The sequence below is a fragment of the Phyllobates terribilis genome, unplaced genomic scaffold, assembly GCF_046119375.1.
Source record: "Phyllobates terribilis strain yellow unplaced genomic scaffold, ASM4611937v1 Scaffold_8__6_contigs__length_399053987, whole genome shotgun sequence".
In the NCBI taxonomy this organism is placed as follows: Eukaryota; Metazoa; Chordata; class Amphibia; order Anura; family Dendrobatidae; genus Phyllobates; species Phyllobates terribilis.
The window spans coordinates 387,868,876-387,889,910 of record NW_027362768.1 but is presented as its reverse complement, the minus strand read 5'-3'; the positions used below and the strand labels follow the sequence as shown (position 1 = coordinate 387,889,910).

At 46.9% G+C, this 21,035-nt stretch overlaps 1 protein-coding gene across 5 annotated transcripts in view; it reads left to right on the top strand.

Moving 5' to 3' along the window:
• Nucleotides 1-2,021: 2,021 nt before the first annotated feature.
• SEMA3B (semaphorin 3B) overlaps nucleotides 2,022-21,035 on the top strand; it is a 46,386-nt gene continuing 27,372 nt past the window's right edge. For 2 of the 5 annotated variants that reach the window (XM_073645168.1, XM_073645167.1), the window contains exon 1: nucleotides 19,520-19,724. In XM_073645168.1, coding sequence (XP_073501269.1) covers nucleotides 19,556-19,724 — 169 coding nt within the window. In that variant the 5' untranslated portion in view covers nucleotides 19,520-19,555. Of the gene's footprint in view, nucleotides 2,779-14,939; nucleotides 14,992-15,069; nucleotides 15,417-19,519; nucleotides 19,725-21,035 lie in introns of those variants that run through there. The other 3 variants (XM_073645170.1, XM_073645169.1, XM_073645173.1) reach the window with 3 other exon arrangements.

Below are 21,035 nucleotides of genomic sequence, written 5' to 3'. Positions count from 1 at the left end.
GAGGCAGCACTAACCAAACACCAAGGAGATCTCCAAACAAGTCAGGGACAAAGTTGTTGAGAAGTACAAGTCAGGGTTGGGTTATAAAAAACCCAACGCTGATGATCCGCCGGAGAACCGTGAAATCTATTATCATCAAAAGGAAAGAACATGGTACCACAGCAAACCTGCCAAGAAAGGGCGCCCACCAAAACTCGCAGTCCGGGCAAGGAGGGCATTATTCAGAGAGGCAGCACAGAGACCACAGGTAACCCTGAAGGAGGTGCAGAGTTCCCAAGCAGAGACTGGATGATCTGTCCATACAACCATAATAAGACATATACTCCATAGTGTAGGCCTTTATGAAAGAGTGGGCAGAAATAAAGTACAGACCAAAAGTTTGGACACACCTTCTCATTTAAAGATTTTTCTGTACTTTCCTGACTATGAAAATTGTACATTCACACTGAAGGCATCAAAACTATGAATTACCACATGTGGAATTATATACTTAACAAAAAAGTGTGAAACAACTGAAAATATGTCTTATATTCTAGGGTCTTCACAGTAGCCCCCTTTTGCTTTGATGACGGCTTTGCACACTCTTGGCATTCTCTTGATGAGCTTCAGGAGGTAGTCACCGGAAATGGTTTTCACTTCACAGGTGTGCCCTGTCAGGTATAATAAGTGGGATTTCTTGCCTTATAAATGGGGTTGGGACCATCAGTTGTGTTATGTAGAAGTCTGGTGGATACACAGCTGATAGTCCTACTGAATAGACTGTTAGAATTTGTATTATGGCAAGAAAAAAGCAGCTAAGTAAAGAAAAACGAGTGGCCATCATTACTTTAAGAAATGAAGGTCAGTCAGTGCTAAAAATTGGGAAAACTTTGAAAGTGTCCCCAAGTGCAGTTGCAAAAACCATCAAGCGCTACAAAGAAACTGGCTCACATGAGGACTGCCCCAGGAAAGGAAGACCAAGAATCACCTCTGCTTCTGAGGATAACTTTATCCGAGTCACCAGCCTCAGAAATCGCAGGTTAACAGCAGCTCAGATTAGAGACCAGGTCAATGCCACACAGAGTTCTAGCAGCAGACACATCTCTACAACAACTGTTAAGAGGAGACTTTGTGCAGCAGGCCTTCATGGTAAAATAGCTGCTAGGAAACCACTGCTAAGGACAGGCAACAAGCAGAAGAGACTTGTTTGGGCTAAAGAACACAAGGAATGGACATTAGACCAGTGGAAATCTGTGCTTTGGTCTGATGAGTCCAAATTTGAGATCTTTGGTTCCAACCACCGTGTCTTTGTGCGACGCAGAAAAGGTGAACGGATGGACTCTACATGCCTGGTTCCCACCGTGAAGCATGGAGGAGGAGGTGTGATGGTGTGGGGGGGCTTTGCTGGTGACACTGTCGGGGATTTATTCAAAATTGAAGGCATACTGAACCAGCATGGCTACCACAGCATCTTGCAGCGGCATGCTATTCCATCCGGTTTGCGTTTAGTTGGACCATCATTTATTTTTCAACAGGACAATGACCCCAAACACCTCCAGGCTGTGTAAGGGCTATTTGATCAAGAAGGAGAGTGATGGGGGGCTACGCCAGATGACCTGGCCTCCACAGTCACCAGACCTGAACCCAATCGAGATGGTTTGGGGTGAGCTCGACTGCAGAGTGAAGGCAAAAGGGCCAACAAGTGCTAAGCATCTCTGGGAACTCCTTCAAGATTGTTGGAAGACCATTTCCGGTGACTACCTCTTGAAGCTCATCAAGAGAATGCCAAGAGTGTGCAAAGCAGTCATCAAAGCAAAAGGTGGCTGCTGTGAAGACCCTAGAATATAAGACATATTTTCTGTTGTTTCACACTTTTTTGTTAAGTATATAATTCCACATGTGGTAATTCATAGTTTTGATGCCTTCAGTGTGAATGTACAATTTTCATAGTCATGAAAATACAGAAAAATCTTTAAATGAGAAGGTGTGTCCAAACTTTTGGTCTGTACTGTAGCCTTTACTTATACACAAAAATTGTAAGGCTCATTTTAAGTTGGCCAAAAGACGTGGGAGATTCCCCATATGTATGGAGCAAGGTCCTGTGGTCAGAAGAGACAAAAATGCTACTTTTTGGCCACCAAGGTAAATGCCATGTCTGACGTCAAACCAGTACAGTAAATCACCCCAAGAACACCAGTCCCACAGTGAAACATGGTGGTGGCAGCATCATGCCGTGGTGATGTTTTTCGGCAGCAGGGACAGGGAAAATGGTCTGAGTCGAGGGGAAGATGGATGATGCGAAATACAGGGATATTCTTGATCAAAACCTGTTTGTCTGTCAGTGATTTGAAACTGGGACGGAGATTCACCTTCCAACAAAACAATGACCCAAACCAGACTGCTAAAGCAACACTCGAGTGTGGAGTAAGGGGAAACGTGTAAATGTTCTGGAGCGGCCGAGTCACAGCCCAGACCTTAATCCAATGGAGAATCTGTGGTCAGATGTGAAGATCGCTGTTCACCAGAGGAAACAGAAGGAGCTGGAGCAGTTTTGCCTTGAGGAATGGGCAAAAATCCCAGTGGCCAGATGTAGAAAGCTCCAAGAGACTTATCCAAAGCGACTTGCAGCTGTAATTGCTGCAAAAGGAGGCTCCACAAAGTACTGACTTTAAGGGCGTAAATGCACACTTACGCTTTCAGATATTTTGTCCTATTTGTTATGTGCTTCACAGTAAAAAGAAAACCAAATGTTCACAGTTGCAAACCCTCAAAAGAACCAGTGAAATTCCAGGTTGTGAGGTAGGAAAATACGTAAAAATGCCAGGGGGGGGTGGGGGTGGGGGTGGGGGGGTGAATACTTTTGCAAGCCACTCTATGTGGGATGTCTGGGATGATTTAGTGAATCCTGCTTTGAGCAGGGGGTTGGACCAGATGACCCAGGAGGTCCCTTCCAACTCTACCATTCTATGTGCTTACATGTACACAGTCGGTCCTGTAATATCGCAGGGCCCGCTCAGGGGGGGTCGGAGGTGCTGACCCCACTCAGGTATGTGTGCTTACAGTGGCATGGAAACGTTTGGGCGCCCCTGGTCAAAATTACTGTTATTGTGAACAGTTAATAAAGTTGAAGATGAAATGATGTAAAAGGCCTAAAGTTACAGATGACTCATTTCCTTTGTGTTTGAGGCAAAAAAAAATATATTGTAATTTTTTACATTTTAAAAATTGCAAAAAGGAAAATGGGTAGATGCAAAAGTTTGTGCACCCTTGGAGATTTGTGTGCTCAGATAACTTTGATCAAGGTGTCAGACCTTAATTAGCCTGTTAGGGTTATGGCTTGTTCACTATCATCGTTAGGAAAGGCCGGTGATGCAAATTTCCAGCTTTATAAAAACCTCCTCTAACCTTCTGCCAAAACCAGCAGCCGTGGGGTCTTCTAAGCAGCCGCCGAGCTCTGACAATGGTGGAGGCCACAAAGCAGGAGAAGCTAGAAGGAGAGAGCAAAGGGTTTCCAAGTTGCCCTTTCCTCAGTTTGAAATGTAATAAAGAAATGGCAGTTACCAGGAACAGTGGAGGTCAAGATAAGGTCTGGAAGATCAAGCAAAATTTCAGTGAGAGATGCTCGTAGGATTGCTAAAGAGGCAAATCAGGACCCCCGCTTGACTGCAAAAGACCTTCAGAAAGATTTAGCAGACTCTGGAGTTGTGGTAAATTTTTCTACTGTTCAGAGACACCTGCACAAATATGGCCTTCATGGAAGAGTCATAAGAAGAAAACGTCTCCTGCGTCATCACCATAAAATTCAGCGTCAGATGTAAAAAGAACATCTAAACAAGCCTGATGCATTGTGGAAACAAGTCCTGTGGACCGATGAGGTAAAATAGAAGTCTGTGGCCACAATGATCAAAGGTATGTGTGGAGAAAAAGGGGGCAGAATTTCAGAAAAAGAACATCCCACCAACCATTAAGGATGTAGGAGGATCAATCGTGTTTTGGGGTTGTGCTGCCCCCAGTGGCATGGGGAACATTTCATGGGTAGAGGGAAGAATTGATTTAATGAAATTTCAACAAATTCTTGATGCAAACATAACACCATCTGTAAAAAAGCTGAAGCTGAAAAGAGGATGATCCTACAAATGGAGAATGATCTTAAACACAGGTCACTATCAACAATAGACGACCTCAAAAGGCGCAAGCTGAAGGTTTCACAATGGCCCTCACAGTCCCCTGATCTGAACATCATTGAAAATCTGTGGCTAGACCTCAAAATAGCAGAGGATGCAAGACGCCCCAGGAATCTCACAGACCTGGAGGAATTCTCCAAGGAAGAACGGAGGAAAATCCCTCAAACAAGAACTGAAAGACTCTTGTCTGGTTACAAAAAGTGTTTACAAGCTGTGATACCTGCAAAAGGGGGCGCTACTGGGTACTAACCATGCAGGGGGCACAAACTTTTGCATCTGCCCATTTTCCTTTAAGTAATTTTTAAAACATAAAAAAATGACAATATAAATAATCTTTAAGTGTAGGCATTTTAGAAATCATTTCATCTTCAATTTGCTAAACCATTCGCAATAACAGTTACTTTCACCAGGACTGCCCAAACTTTTACATGCCACTGTACATGTCCTGTAATCTCGCAGTGCCCGCTCCGGGGAGGGTCGGATGCACTGGCACCACTCAGGTATACGTGCTGAGATGTACCCAGCCCGTCCAGTGCATATTATGGTGTATATTCCCTCCGGTGTTTACAGGGAGGCCATGTTGCCACTCTGCCTCCTGATCCTGGGCTTGTTGGCGAGGCGGCGGAGGTTGGCACCAGCAGTGTACACATGGCGTGTGAAGTGATAGTGTGCACAGGAGTAATGCTCTGCAGGGAACACACATACTTGTACACTGAGGTCAGTGATGACTTTTCAATCTGTGTCAAATATTCAGAAAGAAAGAAGGAAAGAAAAAAAGGAGGAAAACAACTCGAGAAGAGACGGAGGAGGGCTAGAAACCTGGCAGCGGCCGGTCACTGACCTGTACATGTGATGACTATAGCAGATCTGCAGCCCCTGGATGATCCCCTGCTGCACCGCTCCTGCCATTACAATCCTCTGCATCCCCCCACAGCCCCCAATATTATATCCACACAACAACATGCAAAGCTGTGTGCTCACAACATGCTGGGACGTGTAGTTCCACAGCAACCACAATCACTACATTGTCTGCTCAACTCTAATCCTCATAGCACAGTTATATATATATAATTCATCATCACAGACACCGTGCACATACATTACTGTATTATGCTCCAGAGCTGCACTCACTATTCTGCTGGTGCAGTCACTGTGTACATACCTTACATTACTGATCCTGAGTTACATCCTGTATTATACCCCAGAGCTGCACTCACTATTCTGCTAGTGCAGTCACTGTGTACATACATTACATTACTGATCCTGAGTTACATCCTGTATTATACCCCAGAGCTGCACTCACTATTCTGCTGGTGCAGTCACTGTGTACATACATTACATTACTGATCCTGAGTTACATCCTGTATTATACCCCAGAGCTGCACTCACTATTCTGCTGGTGCAGCCACTGTGTACATACATTACATTACTGATCCTGAGTTACCTCCTGTATTATACTCCAGAGCTGCACTCACTATTCTGCTGGTGCAGTCACTGTGTACATACATTACATTACTGATCCTGAGTTACATCCTGTATTATACCCCAGAGCAGCACTCACTATTCTGCTGGTGCAGTCACTGTGTACATACATTACATTACTGATCCTGAGTTACATCCTGTATTACACCCCAGAGCGGCACTCACTATTCTGCTGGTGCAGTCACTGTGTACATAAATTACATTACTGATCCTGAGTTACATCCTGTATTATACTCCAGAGCTGCACTCACTATTCTGCTGGTGCAGTCACTGTGTACATACATTACATTACTGATCCTGAGTTACATTCTGTATTATACTCCAGAGCTGCACTCACTATTCTGCTGGTGCAGTCACTGTGTACATACATTACATTACTGATCCTGAGTTACATCCTGTATTATCCTCCAGAGCTGCACTCACTATTCTGCTGGTGCAGTCACTGTGTATATACATTACATTACTGATCCTGAGTTACATCCTGTATTATACTCCAGAGCTGCACTCACTATTCTGCTGGTGCAGTCACTGTGTACATACATTACATTACTGATCCTGAGTTACATTCTGTATTATATTCCAGAGCTGCACTCACTATTCTGCTGGTGCAGTCACTGTGTACATACATTACATTACTGATCCTGAGTTACATCCTGTATTATCCTCCAGAGCTGCACTCACTATTCTGCTGGTGCAGTCACTGTATACATACATTACATTACTGATCCTGAGTTACATCCTATATTATACTCCAGAGCTGCACTCACTATTCTGCTGGTGCAGTCACTGTGTACATACATTACATTACTGATCCTGAGTTACATCCTGTATTATACTCCAGAGCTGCACTCACTATTCTGCTGGTGCAGTCACTGTGTACATACATTACATTACTGATCCTGAGTTACATCCTGTATTATACTCCAGAGCTGCACTCACTATTCTGCTGCTGCAGTCACTGTGTACATACATTACATTAATGATCCTGAGTCACATCCTGTATTATACTCCAGAGCTGCACTCACTATTCTGCTGGTGCAGTCAATGTGTACATACATTACATTACTGATCCGGAGTTACATTCTGTATTATATTCCAGAGCTGCACTCACTATTCTGCTGGTGCAGTCACTGTGTACATACATTACATTACTGATCCTGAGTTACATCCTGTATTATACTCCAGAGCTGCACTCACTATTCTGCTGGTGCAGTCACTGTGTACATACATTACATTACTGATCCTGAGTTACATCCTGTATTATACTCCAGAGCTGCACTCACTATTCTGCTGCTGCAGTCACTGTGTACATACATTACATTAATGATCCTGAGTCACATCCTGTATTATACTCCAGAGCTGCACTCACTATTCTGCTGGTGCAGTCACTGTGTACATACATTACATTACTGATCCTGAGTTACATCCGGTATTATACTCCAGAGCTGCACTCACTATTCTGCTGGTGCAGTCACTGTGTACATACATTACATTACTGATCCTGAGTTACATCCTGTATTATACTCCAGAGCTGCACTCACTATTCTGCTGGTGCAGTCACTGTGTACATACATTACATTACTGATCCTGAGTTACCTCCTGTATTATACTCCAGAGCTGCACTCACTATTCTGCTGCTGCAGTCAATGTGTACATACATTACATTACTGATCCTGAGTTACCTCCTGTATTATACTCCAGAGCTGCACTCACTATTCTGCTGGTGCAGTCACTGTGTACATACATTACATTACTGATCCTGAGTTACCTCTTGTATTATACTCCAGAGCTGCACTCACTATTCTGCTGGTGCAGTCACTGTGTAAATACATTACATTAATGATCCTGAGCCACATCCTGTATTATTCTCCAGAGCTGCACTCACTATTCTGCTGGTGGAGTCACTGTGTACATACATTACATTACTGATCCTGAGTTACATCCTGTATTATACTCCAGAGCTGCACTCACTATTCTGCTGGTGCAGTCACTGTGTACATACATTACATTACTGATCCGGAGTTACATCCTGTATTATCCTCCAGAGCTGCACTCACTATTCTGCTGGTGCAGTCACTGTGTACATACATTACATTACTGATCCTGAGTTACCTCCTGTATTATACTCCAGAGCTGCGCTCATTCTGCTAGTGCAGTCACTGTGTACATACATTAAAATACTGATCCTGAGTTACATCCTGCATTATACTCCAGAGCTGCACTCACTATTCTGCTGGTGCAGTCACTGTGTACATACATTACATTACTGATCCTGAGTTACATCCTGTATTATACTCTAGAGCTGAACTCACTATTCTGCTGGTGCAGTCACTGTGTACATACATTACATTACTGATCCTGAGTTACATCCTGTATTATACTCCAGAGCTGCGCTCACTATTCAGCTGGTGCAGTCACTGTGTACATACATTACATTACTGATCCTGAGTTACATCCTGTATTATACTCCAGAGCTGCACTCACTATTCTGCTGGTGGAGTCACCGTGTACATACATTACATTACTGATCCTGAGTTACATCCTGTATTATACTCCAGAGCTGCACTCACTATTGTGCTGGTGCAGTCACTGTGTACATACATTACATTACTGATCCTGAGTTACATCCTGTATTATACTCCAGAGCTGCACTCACTATTCTGCTGGTGCAGTCACTGTGTACATACATTACATTACTGATCCTGAGTTACATCCTGTATTATACTCCAGAGCTGCGCTCACTATTCAGCTGGTGCAGTCACTGTGTACATACATTACATTACTGATCCTGAGTTACATCCTGTATTATACTCCAGAGCTGCACTCACTATTCTGCTGGTGCAGTCACGGTGTACATACATTACATTACTGATCCTGAGTTACATCCTGTATTATACTCCAGAGCTGCACTCATTATTCTGCTGGTGCAGTCACTGTGTACATACATTACATTACTGATCCTGAGTTACCTCCTGTATTATACTCCAGAGCTGCACTCACTATTCTGCTGCTGCAGTCAATGTGTACATACATTACATTACTGATCCTGAGTTACCTCCTGTATTATACTCCAGAGCTGCACTCACTATTCTGCTGCTGCAGTCACTGTGTACATACATTACATTACTGATCCTGAGTTACCTCTTGTATTATACTCCAGAGCTGCACTCACTATTCTGCTGGTGCAGTCACTGTGTAAATACATTACATTAATGATCCTGAGCCACATCCTGTATTATCCTCCAGAGCTGCACTCACTATTCTGCTGGTGCAGTCACTGTGTACATACGTTACATTACTGATCCTAAGTTTCATCCTGTATTATACTCCAGAGCGGCACTCACTATTCTGCTGGTGGAGTCACTGTGTACATACATTACATTACTGATCCTGAGTTACATCCTGTATTATCCTCCAGAGCTGCACTCACTATTCTGCTGGTGCAGTCACTGTGTACATACATTACATTACTGATCCTGAGTTACCTCCTGTATTATACTCCAGAGCTGCGCTCATTCTGCTGGTGCAGTCACTGTGTACATACATTAAAATACTGATCCTGAGTTACATCCTGTATTATACTCCAGAGCTGCACTCACTATTCTGCTGGTGCAGTCACTGTGTACATACATTACATTACTGATCCCGAGTTACATCCTGTATTATACTCCAGAGCTGCACTCACTATTCTGCTGGTGCAGCAACTCTGTACATACATTACATTACTGATCCTGAGTTACATCCTGTATTATACTCCAGAGCTGCACTCACTATTCTGCTGGTGCAGTCACTGTGTACATACATTACATTACTGATCCTGAGTTACCTCCTGTATTATACTCCAGAGCTGTACTCACTATTCTGTTGGTGCAGTCACTGTGTACATACCTTACATTACTGATCCTGAGTTACATCCTGTATTATACCCCAGAGCTGCACTCACTATTCTGCTGGTGCAGTCACTGTGTACATAAATTACATTACTGATCCTGAGTTACATCCTGTATTATACTCCAGAGCTGCGCTCACTATTCTGCTGGTGCAGTCACTGTGTACATACATTACATTACTAATCCTGAGTTACACCCTGTATTCTACTCCAGAGCTGCGCTCACTATTCTGCTGGTGCAGTCATTGTGTACATACATTACATTACTGATACTGAGTTACATCCTGTATTATACTCTAGAGCTGAACTCACTATTCTGCTGGTACAGTCATTGTGTACATACATTACATTACTGATCCTGAGTTACATCCTGTATTATACTCCAGAGCTGCACTCACTATTCTGCTGGTGCAGTCACTGTGTACAAACATTACATTACTGATCCTGAGTTACATCCTGTATTATCCACCAGAGCTGTACTCACTATTCTGCTGGTGCAGTCACTGTGTACATACATTACATTACTGATCCTGAGTTACATCCTGTATTATACTCCAGAGCTGCACTCACTATTCTGCTGGTGGAGTCACCGTGTACATACATTACATTACTGATCCTGAGTTACATCCTGTATTATACTCCAGAGCTGCACTCACTATTGTGCTGGTGCAGTCACTGTGTACATACATTACATTACTGATCCTGAGTTACATCCTGTATTATACTCCAGAGCTGCACTCACTATTCTGCTGGTGCAGTCACTGTGTACATACATTACTTTACTGATCCTGAGTTACATCCTGTATTATACTCCAGAGCTGCGCTCACTATTCAGTCACTGTGTACATACATTACATTACTGATCCTGAGTTACATCCTGTATTATACTCCAGAGCTGCGCTCACTATTCTGCTGGTGCAGTCACTGTGCACATACATTACATTACTGATCCTGAGTTACCCCCTGCATTATACTCCAGAGCTGCACTCACTATTCTGCTGGTGTAGTCACTGTGCACATACATTACATTACTGATCCTGAGTTACATCCTGTATTATACTCCAGAGCGGCACTCACTATTCTGCTGGTGCAGTCACTGTGTACATACATTACATTACTGATCCTGAGTTACATCCTGTATTATACTCCAGAGCGGCACTCACTATTCTGCTGGTGCAGTCACTGTGTACATACATTACATTACTGATCCTGAGTTACATCCTGTATTATACTTCAGAGCTGCGCTCACTATTCTGCTGGTGCAGTCACTGTGTACATACATTACATTACTGATCCTAAGTTACATCCAGTATTATACTCCAGAGCGGCACTCACTATTCTGCTGGTGCAGTCACTGTGTACATACATTACATTACTGATCCTGAGTTACATCCTGTATTATCCTCCAGAGCTGCACTCACTATTCTGCTGGTGCAGTCACTGTGTACATACGTTACATTACTGATCCTGAGTTACATCCTGTATTATATTCCAGAGCTGCACTCACTATTCTGCTGGTGCAGTCACTGTGTACATACATTACATTACTGATCCTGAGTTACCTCCTGTATTATACTCCAGAGCTGCACTCACTATTCTGCTGGTGCAGTCACTGTGTACATACATTACATTACTGATCCTGAGTTACCTCCTGTATTATACTCCAGAGCTGCACTCACTATTCTGCTGGTGCAGTCACTGTGTACATACATTACATTACTGATCCTGAGTTACATCCTGTATTATACCCCAGAGCTGCACTCACTATTCTGCTGGTGCAGTCACTGTGTACATACATTACATTACTGATCCTGAGTTACATCCTGTATTATACTCCAGAGCTGCACTCACTATTCTGCTGGTGCAGTCACTGTGTACATACATTACATTACTGATCCTGAGTTACCTCCTGTATTATACCCCAGAGCTGCACTCACTATTCTGCTGGTGCAGTCACTGTGCACATACATTACATTACTGATCCTGAGTTACCTCCTGTATTATACTCCAGAGCTGCACTCACTATTCTGCTGGTGCAGTCACTGTGTACATACATTACATTACTGATCCTGAGTTACCTCCTGTATTATACCCCAGAGCTGCACTCACTATTCTGCTGGTGCAGTCACTGTGTACATACATTACATTACTGATCCTGAGTTACATCCTGTATTATACTCCAGAGCTGCGCTCACTATTCTGCAGGTGCAGTCACTGTGTACATACATTACATTACTGATCCTGAGTTACACCCTGTATTATACTCCAGAGCTGCGCTCACTATTCTGCTGGTGCAGTCACTGTGTACATACATTACATTACTGATCCTGAGTTACATCCTGTATTATACTCTAGAGCTGAACTCACTATTCTGCTGGTGCAGTCATTGTGTACATACATTACATTACTGATCCTGAGTTACATCCTGTATTATACTCCAGAGCTGCACTCACTATTCTGCTGGTGCAGTCACTGTGTACAAACATTACATTACTCATCCTGAGTTACATCCTGTATTATACTCCAGAGCCGCACTCACTATTCTGCTGGTGGAGTCACTGTGTACATAGATTACATCACTGATCCTGAGTTACATCCTGTATTATACTCCAGAGCTGCACTCACTATTCTGCTGGTGGAGTCACCGTGTACATACATTACATTACTGATCCTGAGTTACATCCTGTATTATACTCCAGAGCTGCACTCACTATTGTGCTGGTGCAGTCACTGTGTACATACATTACATTACTGATCCTGAGTTACATCCTGTATTATACTCCAGAGCTGCACTCACTATTCTGCTGGTGGAGTCACTGTGTATATACATTACATTACTGATCCTGAGTTACATCCTGTATTATACTCCAGAGCGGCACTCACTATTCTGCTAGTGCAGTCACTGTGTACATACATTACATTACTGATCCTGAGTTACCTCCTGTATTATACTGCAGAGCTGCACTCACTATTCTGCTGGTGCAGTCACTGTGTACATACATTACATTACTGATCCTGAGTTACATCCTGTATTATACTCCAGAGCTGCACTCACTATTCTGCTGGTGCAGTCACTGTGTACATACATTACATTACTGATCCTGAGTTACATCCTGTATTATACTCCAGAGCTGCACTCACTATTCTGCTGGTGCAGTTACTGTGTACATACATTACATTACTGATCCTGATTTACCTACTGTATTATACTCCAGAGCTGCACTCACTATTCTGCTGGTGCAGTCACTGTGTACATACATTACATTACTGATCCTGAGTTACCTCCTGTATTATACTCCAGAGCTGCACTCACTATTCTGCTGGTGCAGTCACTGTGTACATACATTACATTACTGATCCTGAGTTACATCCTGTATTATACTCCAGAGCTGCACTCTCTATTCTGGTGGTGCAGTCACTGTGTAAACACATTACATTACTGATCCTGAGTTACATCCTGTATTATACTTCAGAGCTGCACTCACTATTCTGCTGGTGGAGTCACTGTATACATACATTACATTACTGATCCTGAGTTACATCCTGTATTATACTCCAGAGCAGCACTCATTATTCTGCTTGTGCAGTCACTGTGTACATACATTACATTACTGATCCTGAATTACCTCCTGCATTATACTCCAGAGCTGCACTCACTATTCTGCTGGTGCAGTCACCGTGTACATATATTACATTACTGATCCTGAGTTACCTCCTGTATTATACTCCAGAGCTGCACTCACTATTGTGCTGGTGCTGTCACTGTGTACATACATTACATTACTGATCCTGAGTTACATCCTGTATTATACTCCAGAGCTGCACTCACTATTCTGCAGGTGCAGTCACCGTGTACATATATTACATTACTGATCCTGAGTTACCTCCTGTATTATACTCCAGAGCTGCACTCACTATTGTGCTGGTGCAGTCACTGTGTACATACATTACATTACTTATCCTGAGTTACATCCTGTATTATACTCCAGAGCTGCACTCACTATTCTGCTGGTGCAGTCACTGTGTACATACATTACATTACTGATCCTGAGTTACATCCTGTATTATACTCCAGAGCTGCACTCACTATTCTGCTGGTGCAGTCACTGTGTACATACATTACATTACTGATCCTGAGTTACATCCTGTATTATGCTCCAGAGCTGCACTCACTATTCTGCTGGTGCAGTCACTGTGTACATACATTACATTACTGATCCTGAGTTACATCCTGTATTATACTCCAGAGCTGCACTCACTATTCTGCTGGTGCAGTCACTGTGTACATACATTACATTACTGATCCTGAGTTACATCCTGTATTATACTCCAGAGCTGCACTCACTATTCTGCTGGTGCAGTCACTGTGTACATACATTACATTACTGATCCTGAGTTACATCCTGTATTATACTCCAGAGCTGCACTCACTATTCTGCTGGTGCAGTCACTGTGTACATACATTACATTACTGATCCTGAGTTACATCCTGTATTATACTCCAGAGCTGCACTCACTATTCTGCTGGGGCAGTCGTTGTGTACATACATTACATTACTGATCCTGAGTTACATCCTGTATTATACTCCAGAGCTGCACTCACTATTCTGCTGGTGCAGTCACTGTGTACATACATTACATTACTGATCCTGAGTTACATCCTGTATTATACTCCAGAGCTGCACTCACTATTCTGCTGGTGCAGTCACTGTGTACATACATTACATTACTGATCCTGAGTTACATCCTGTATTATACTCCAGAGCTGCACTCACTATTCTGCTGGGGCAGTCGTTGTGTACATACATTACATTACTGATCCTGAGTTACATCCTGTATTATACTCCAGAGCTGCACTCACTATTCTGCTGGTGCAGTCACTGTGTACATACATTACATTACTGATCCTGAGTTACATCCTGTATTATACTCCAGAGCTGCACTCACTATTCTGCTGGTGCAGTCACTGTGTACATACATTACATTACTGATCCTGAGTTACATCCTGTATTATGCTCCAGAGCTGCACTCACTATTCTGCTGGTGCAGTCACTGTGCACATACATTACATTACTGATCCTGAGTTACCTCCTGTATTATACTCCAGAGCTGCACTCACTATTCTGCTGGTGCAGTCACGGTGTACATACATTACATTACTGATCCTGAGTTACATCCTGTATTATACTCCAGAGCTGCACTCACTATTCTGCTGGTGCAGTCACTGTGTACATACATTACATTACTGATCCTGAGTTACATCCTGTATTATACTCCAGAGCTGCACTCACTATTCTGCTGGTGCAGTCACTGTGTACATACATTACATTACTGATCCTGAGTTACCTCCTGTATTATACTCCAGAGCTGCGCTCACTATTCTGCTGTATCTAAGCCTATGACGTGTGATGCTTGCTGCGCCCCCTGTCTGCTCTCCGGTATCTTGCGTGGTGGCAGGTCAGTATCACTATCCGTTTCCCACCTGTTACGATTGTGTTGTGCCCCCCCCCCCCCCCGGTATCTCTCCGCCCAGGTGGGTGCGGGGCTCCTGTGGTTTCGGCGTGCTGGCAGTGCGCAGGTTAAGCAGCGTCCGCCTTGCGTGCTTCAGTGTCGGGGAATCTTATCTCCTGTGTCTTTACCTTTCAGGTAAATTCATGTGAGAGTCGGGGAGGGAGAAGAACCTTCCTCCAGCCTCTCCTCCACCAGATGTCCCTCCCTAGGGCCAAACAGGCAGCGACAAGACCAAGACCCTCCGATCAGACACTGCCCCCCAGACCTGGGTGTCCTAGGACGTGAGAACAGTCAGAGAGCAGAGGTCACAGGCGGCGCCCACAGTGGGGGTCACCACTCCGCAGGGATGGCCGCGGTCACGCCAGCACCAGGTATGTGGTGAATTACAGCCAAGCATGTGACGCCGCACAGACGAGAGAGTGACGCTCCAGCTCTGCTGCATCTGCAAGTATAGCAAAGCGCACCCCTATAATGAGGGGGCATCACTGACAGCACTCATCACGGATCCTAATCATGTGAAGGATCTGCTCTCAGCGATGATACAATGTATCCGTGCAGATAAGGGTCTTCATTACACAATGTTGTTCCCTTAAAACCATCACCTACTGAACGATGGTGGACGAGGGGGCGGCGAGGAGAGCGAGGGGATGGGGAGGGGACAGCGAGGGGATGGCGAGGAGATGGAGAGTGGACGGCGAAGGGAAGCAGAAGGGGACAGCCAGGGGACGGCGAGGAGAGCGAGGGGACAGAGTGGGGATGGAGAGGGGACAGAGTGGGGACAGCGAGGGGACGGAGAGGAGAGCGAGGGGACAGAGTGGGGATGGAGAGGGGACAGCGAGGATAGAGTGGGGACAGCGAGGGGATGGAGATGGGATGGAGATGGGACAGAGAGGGGACAGGTCTGTGTGTTGGACACAGGATGGTCGTGCTGTGGCCACGTATCCGGCACTATCACACTAGATGCGGGTTTATGCTGTTAATCATTGCTGACGTATTTTTGATGTAAAGATAATGTTCAGTATCTTTCCAATCAGACCATTGTCCATCAAAATTGATGTGTAAATCTCATCTGCCAGAAAATGGATCTGTGCGATTATAAATCTGTCTGCCGGAGCCCGCGGAGCTGTCGTGTTACCGGTGTCTATGAGGGAATCTCGTAAAACATGAGATGAGAATGGCGTCTGTGTAACCGTCCGATATCAGCGTCTGTCTGATGGGTCTAATCCCTGGGAAACCTGTGCAGACCCGGCCTGCGACCGACAGCAGCCAGACACAGGCGCAAAGGATCATTCCACTGCGGAAAGCCAGCAATGTGTCAGCTTGTGTCGGCCATATTGTACAGGTAGCAGAGGTGGTGACCAATCAATCATCCACATTGTGACAAAGACGCACGATGGGAATAACGAGACCCCACAACATGCCGCGATCTCCCACCTGTCACCGAAGCTGCAGATCATCCTGTGCAATATCCTGTATCCAGCCGCCAAGTCCGCCTGACAGAGGAGAAAGCGAGGCGTCAGTCATCAGGGGAGACCGCAATCTATTACTCCCTGTTATCAGCCATTACTGGGGGAGGTGACTGTAGGACAGGAGACTACAATCTATTACTCCCTGTTATCAGCCATTACTGGGGGAGGTGACTGTAGGACAGGAGACTACAATCTATTACTCCCTGTTATCAGCCATTACTGGAGGAGGTGACTGTAGGACAGGAGACTACAATCTATTACTCCCTGTTATCAGCCGTCTCAGGCCGGGGATAGGTCTTTCTTCTCTCATTAGTCGGGGTCCCTCCCTGTGTGAAGGTGACTATGTTACCAGGTACAGATATGATCGGGGGTCTCGGAGGGTCTTGCGGACGGTTCTCACCCCCCCCTTCATGTTTGTGGATTGGGCAGGACTGCGGCTTCTGGTCTGCGGCTTCTGGTCTGCGGCTTCTGATCTGCGGCTTCTCGTCTGCGGCTTCTGATCTGCGGCTTCTGATCTGCGGCTTCTGGTCTGCGGCTTCTGGTCTGCGGCTTCTGGTCTGCGGCTTCTGATCTGCGGCTTCTCGTCTGCGGCTTCTCGTCTGCGGCTTCTCGTCTGCGGCTTCTCGTCTGCGGCTTCTCGTCTGCGGCTTCTCGTCTGCGGCTTCTGATCTGCGGCTTCTGGTCTGCGGTTTCTCGTCTGCGGCTTCTGGTCTGCGGCTTCTGGTCTGCGGCTTCTGGTCTGCGGCTTCTGGTCTGCGGCTTCTGATCTGCGGCTTCTGGTCTGCGGCTTCTGGTCTGCGGCTTCTGATCTGCGGCTTCTGGTCTGCGGTTTCCGAGCCTCGTGGGATCTGGTTCTGTCGGGTGTAATTGATCGCAGCTCTAGAATTAGCTGTTAATTTTATTAATGTGTAACGGATGTTAAACGTCTGGGGAAACCGCGTGATGATGAGTGTGAGGCGGAGGCGACACCAATCAGCCCGACAACCAAAAACCACAGAGACGGTGACATGCCAGATCTGACAGGGTCGACCCCGTGTACGAAGCTTCATCACAGGGAAGCTCAGAGATTTGCGGCCAATTTATAGAAATGGAAAACGAATCTGCCGCACGACCCAAGAACAATTTCACAATCAGTCGCATTTGTCAGAGTAAATCGGCCGCTTTGTGCAGTCACCATTTTCCAGACTTCTGCTTGCTGTCAATGACTGAAAATATTCCTGTTTGGACCAAAAGGCGGAATCCGAAACCTGACAATCGCACAAGGTACACCGGCCGATGTGAGCGAGTAGCTGCGGCCATGTGGCCCTGGCATCTGCGTGGTTACGTGCCCTCAGGCGAACATGTGGTCCTGAATCTGCATGGTTACATGCCCGCCGGCGGTTGTGTGGCCCTGGCATCGGGGTGGTTACGTGCCCCCAGGTGGTCGTGTGGCCCTGGCATCTGCGTGGTTACGTGCCCATTGGTGGCCGTGTGGCCCTGGCATCGGTGTGGTTACGTGCCCACTGGTGGACGTGTGGCCCTATCATCGGCATGGTTATGTGCCCACTGGTGGACGTGTGGCCCTGGCATTGGCGTGGTTACGTGTGACCATGGCATTGGCGTGGTTAGGTGTGGCCCCGGCATTGGCGTGGTTAGGTGTGGCCCCGGCATTGGCGTGGTTACGTGTGGCCCCGGCATTGGCGTGGTTACGTGTGGCCCCGGCATTGGCGTGGTTACGTGTGGCCCCGGCATTGGCGTGGTTACGTGTGGCCCCGGCATTGGCGTGGTTACGTGTGGCCCTGGCATTGGCGTGGTTAAATGTGCCTACAGCATCGGCGTGGTTACGTGTGGCCCTAGCATCGGCGTGGTTATGTGTGGCTGCTGCATCGGCATGGTTAGGTGTGGCCCTGGCATCGGCGTGGTTAGGTGTGGCCCTGGCATTGGCGTGGTTACGTGTGGCCCTGGCACTGGCGTGGTTACGTGTGGCCCTGGCATCGGCGTGGTTACGTGTGGCCCTGGCATCGGCGTGGTTACGTGTGGCCCCAGCACTGGCGTGGTTACGTGTGGCCCTGGCACGGTTACATGTGGCTCGGGCACTGGCGTGGATACGTGTGGCCCTGGCATTGGCGTGGTTACTTGTGGCCCTGGCATTGGCGTAGTTACGTGTGGCCCTGGCATTGGCGTGGTTACGTGTGGCTCGGGCACTGGCGTGGATACGTGTGGCTCGGGCACTGGCGTAGTTACGTGTGGCCCTGGCACTGGCGTGGTTACGTGTGGCTCGGGCACTGGCGTGGATACGTGTGGCTCGGGCACTGGCGTAGTTACGTGTGGCCCTGGCATTGGCGTGGATACGTGTGGCCCTGGCAGATGTGGTGTCTGGTGCTGACCGTGGCCTTCACTGCTGACAGGTTAACCCAATCCTTGCCTGGACACAGTTGCTATCATTAACTCTCAGGATGCCGGATGTTATTAGTCCTTACTTATATAGCGCCGGCATATTCCGCAGCGCCGTCCTGAATATAACTCAGCCTTCAGTGAATATGAGCAGGGAAGGGGTTAATGCAGCGTGACCCTGAGCGGGTGTAGACGGGCGAGGACAGATTGTTTTATACATACACACGTCAAGGAGAAGCCGCCCCGCGCCGTCCGTCTGCGGATTATTTGGGTTTATAAACCGCTATCAGTAGATTATCAGACTACGAGATGGTGCTCTGTAGACGCCCCCTCTGCATCATGTTAGGGGTCTCACCTTAGTCATATCCCCTTATTTCTGTGACATAATCACTGGAGGGGAGTGCAGAGAATGGGGGGCCGCAAAGTGTACATCAGTCACGACCCCGTATGTTGTAGAAGAGGGGCCATAACAATATTTTTATTCTATAGCGCCAACATATTCTGTGGCAATGTATAGGCGGATGAGGCCGACCTTGGCTCCGTAGCAATTACGTCCATAGAGCCCGAGGTCACAGGTCAGTCAGTGACATCACAGTGACGTCATCATTTCCGCCTCCCCCACATTCTTCATTAGTCGGTGTCACTGAGGTTGGACTTTGCCCCCGCAGATGACGGGCACACACGGGCGCTGCCGCAGGGCTGGGGTACTCGCGGAGACGTCTCAGTGTTGTCACCAGAGGGGGGGACTTTCTGGGAATGGAGGCGCTCGGGGTGTTTCTGGCCTCGCACTTGCTGGAAAAAGAGGCTGGAAAATCCGAGGCATCAAAAGAATGTTGTGTAAGTTGCTGGGGGAGATCCAGGCATGTGTGCGGCAGCTGCAGGGAGAATACAATGTGAGCGAGGCTCCGGAGGAGGCGGCGGCGAGGCTCCGGTACCTGCCGGGCATTACTGTCACCTTCATGTGTTCACGCCTCATGTCCCTGCAGAGAATAGGCGCCCGCCGCCCCCTGCACCCAGAGCGTTCCCTGCGGACGGTCACCAGGAGGTGCCACCTCTGACCCCACTCACCGCTGCGGGTCACCGGGGTGATAATGTGTTAAATGCGCAGTAAATGACCTGTGACCCCGGAGCTGACACTTAATATCTCCTGTGTCCAACAAGCAGGGAAATGCTCTGTATGTGCCTCCCATCCCCCACCCTAATGCACCTGCTTATTCCTCATACCCCCCGGCCCCAAACCTGCACCCATCGTGTAAGAGACCTCTGGGCCTGTGCCCCAATGTCACAGGGAGACGACCCGCCGCCGGCCCCCGGACTAAAACTTCTAGTATTTAGGACAGGATGCAACCAACGTTACCGTTCACTGACAGCAAGCAGAGATATCAAATTAGCAGTCAGCCTCCCCGAGTAATGGCTAACGGGGGGGTTTGCTGGCTGTTCATGTCGCCCCGTTCACCCCGTCCTATGTATTGGGTCGATACCTCCCACAGCAAAGCCAGGCAGGACAGGGTTAATCCTAGCTCTGCAGGTCCTGATTAGATGCATCTGCCCAGGTTTTGACTAGAACCAGGGACTGTGGTCACTATGATGTCAGTCTGCTGAATCTGCCGGGGTCTCTCTGAAGGAGACTGCACAGGTCAGCTAGGAAAGCTGAGCAGTCTGTGTGCTGGAGCTGCAAGGTAACGTGTGGAAGCTGCAGCCTGTTCAGTGTGAACTGTGCGCGGAGATGATCACTTCTGTTTGGTGCTGGAGCTAGGGCTGTAGGTGATACCGAGACTGGGGGGGGATTGGACTCTTCTGTGTATGCAGTCTGCTCCGGAAGAAAGGACTGTACTCCACACTGACATATATGTGCCGCTGGTTATTGGCTGTGATACCTTTGTGCCCAGAAGAGGTTTTGTTTTGAATCCCTTGGGAGTTTTATGACCGCAATAAAACTGCACCTGTTTGGACCAAACTGCATTGCCTGTGTGAACGCTGCCTAATGCTTACCTGAGAGTGTGAACCCCCTACACTCCGTATGCTTTGCTTTTAGTTTTACACTATTCTCTGCAGACGCATGCGGTTCATATCCGCGTGCTGCCCAGCGTTGGTGGCGTTATAAAACTGAAGGGTGTGCGGCCGTCCGCCATGCATACGAGTGCAGTG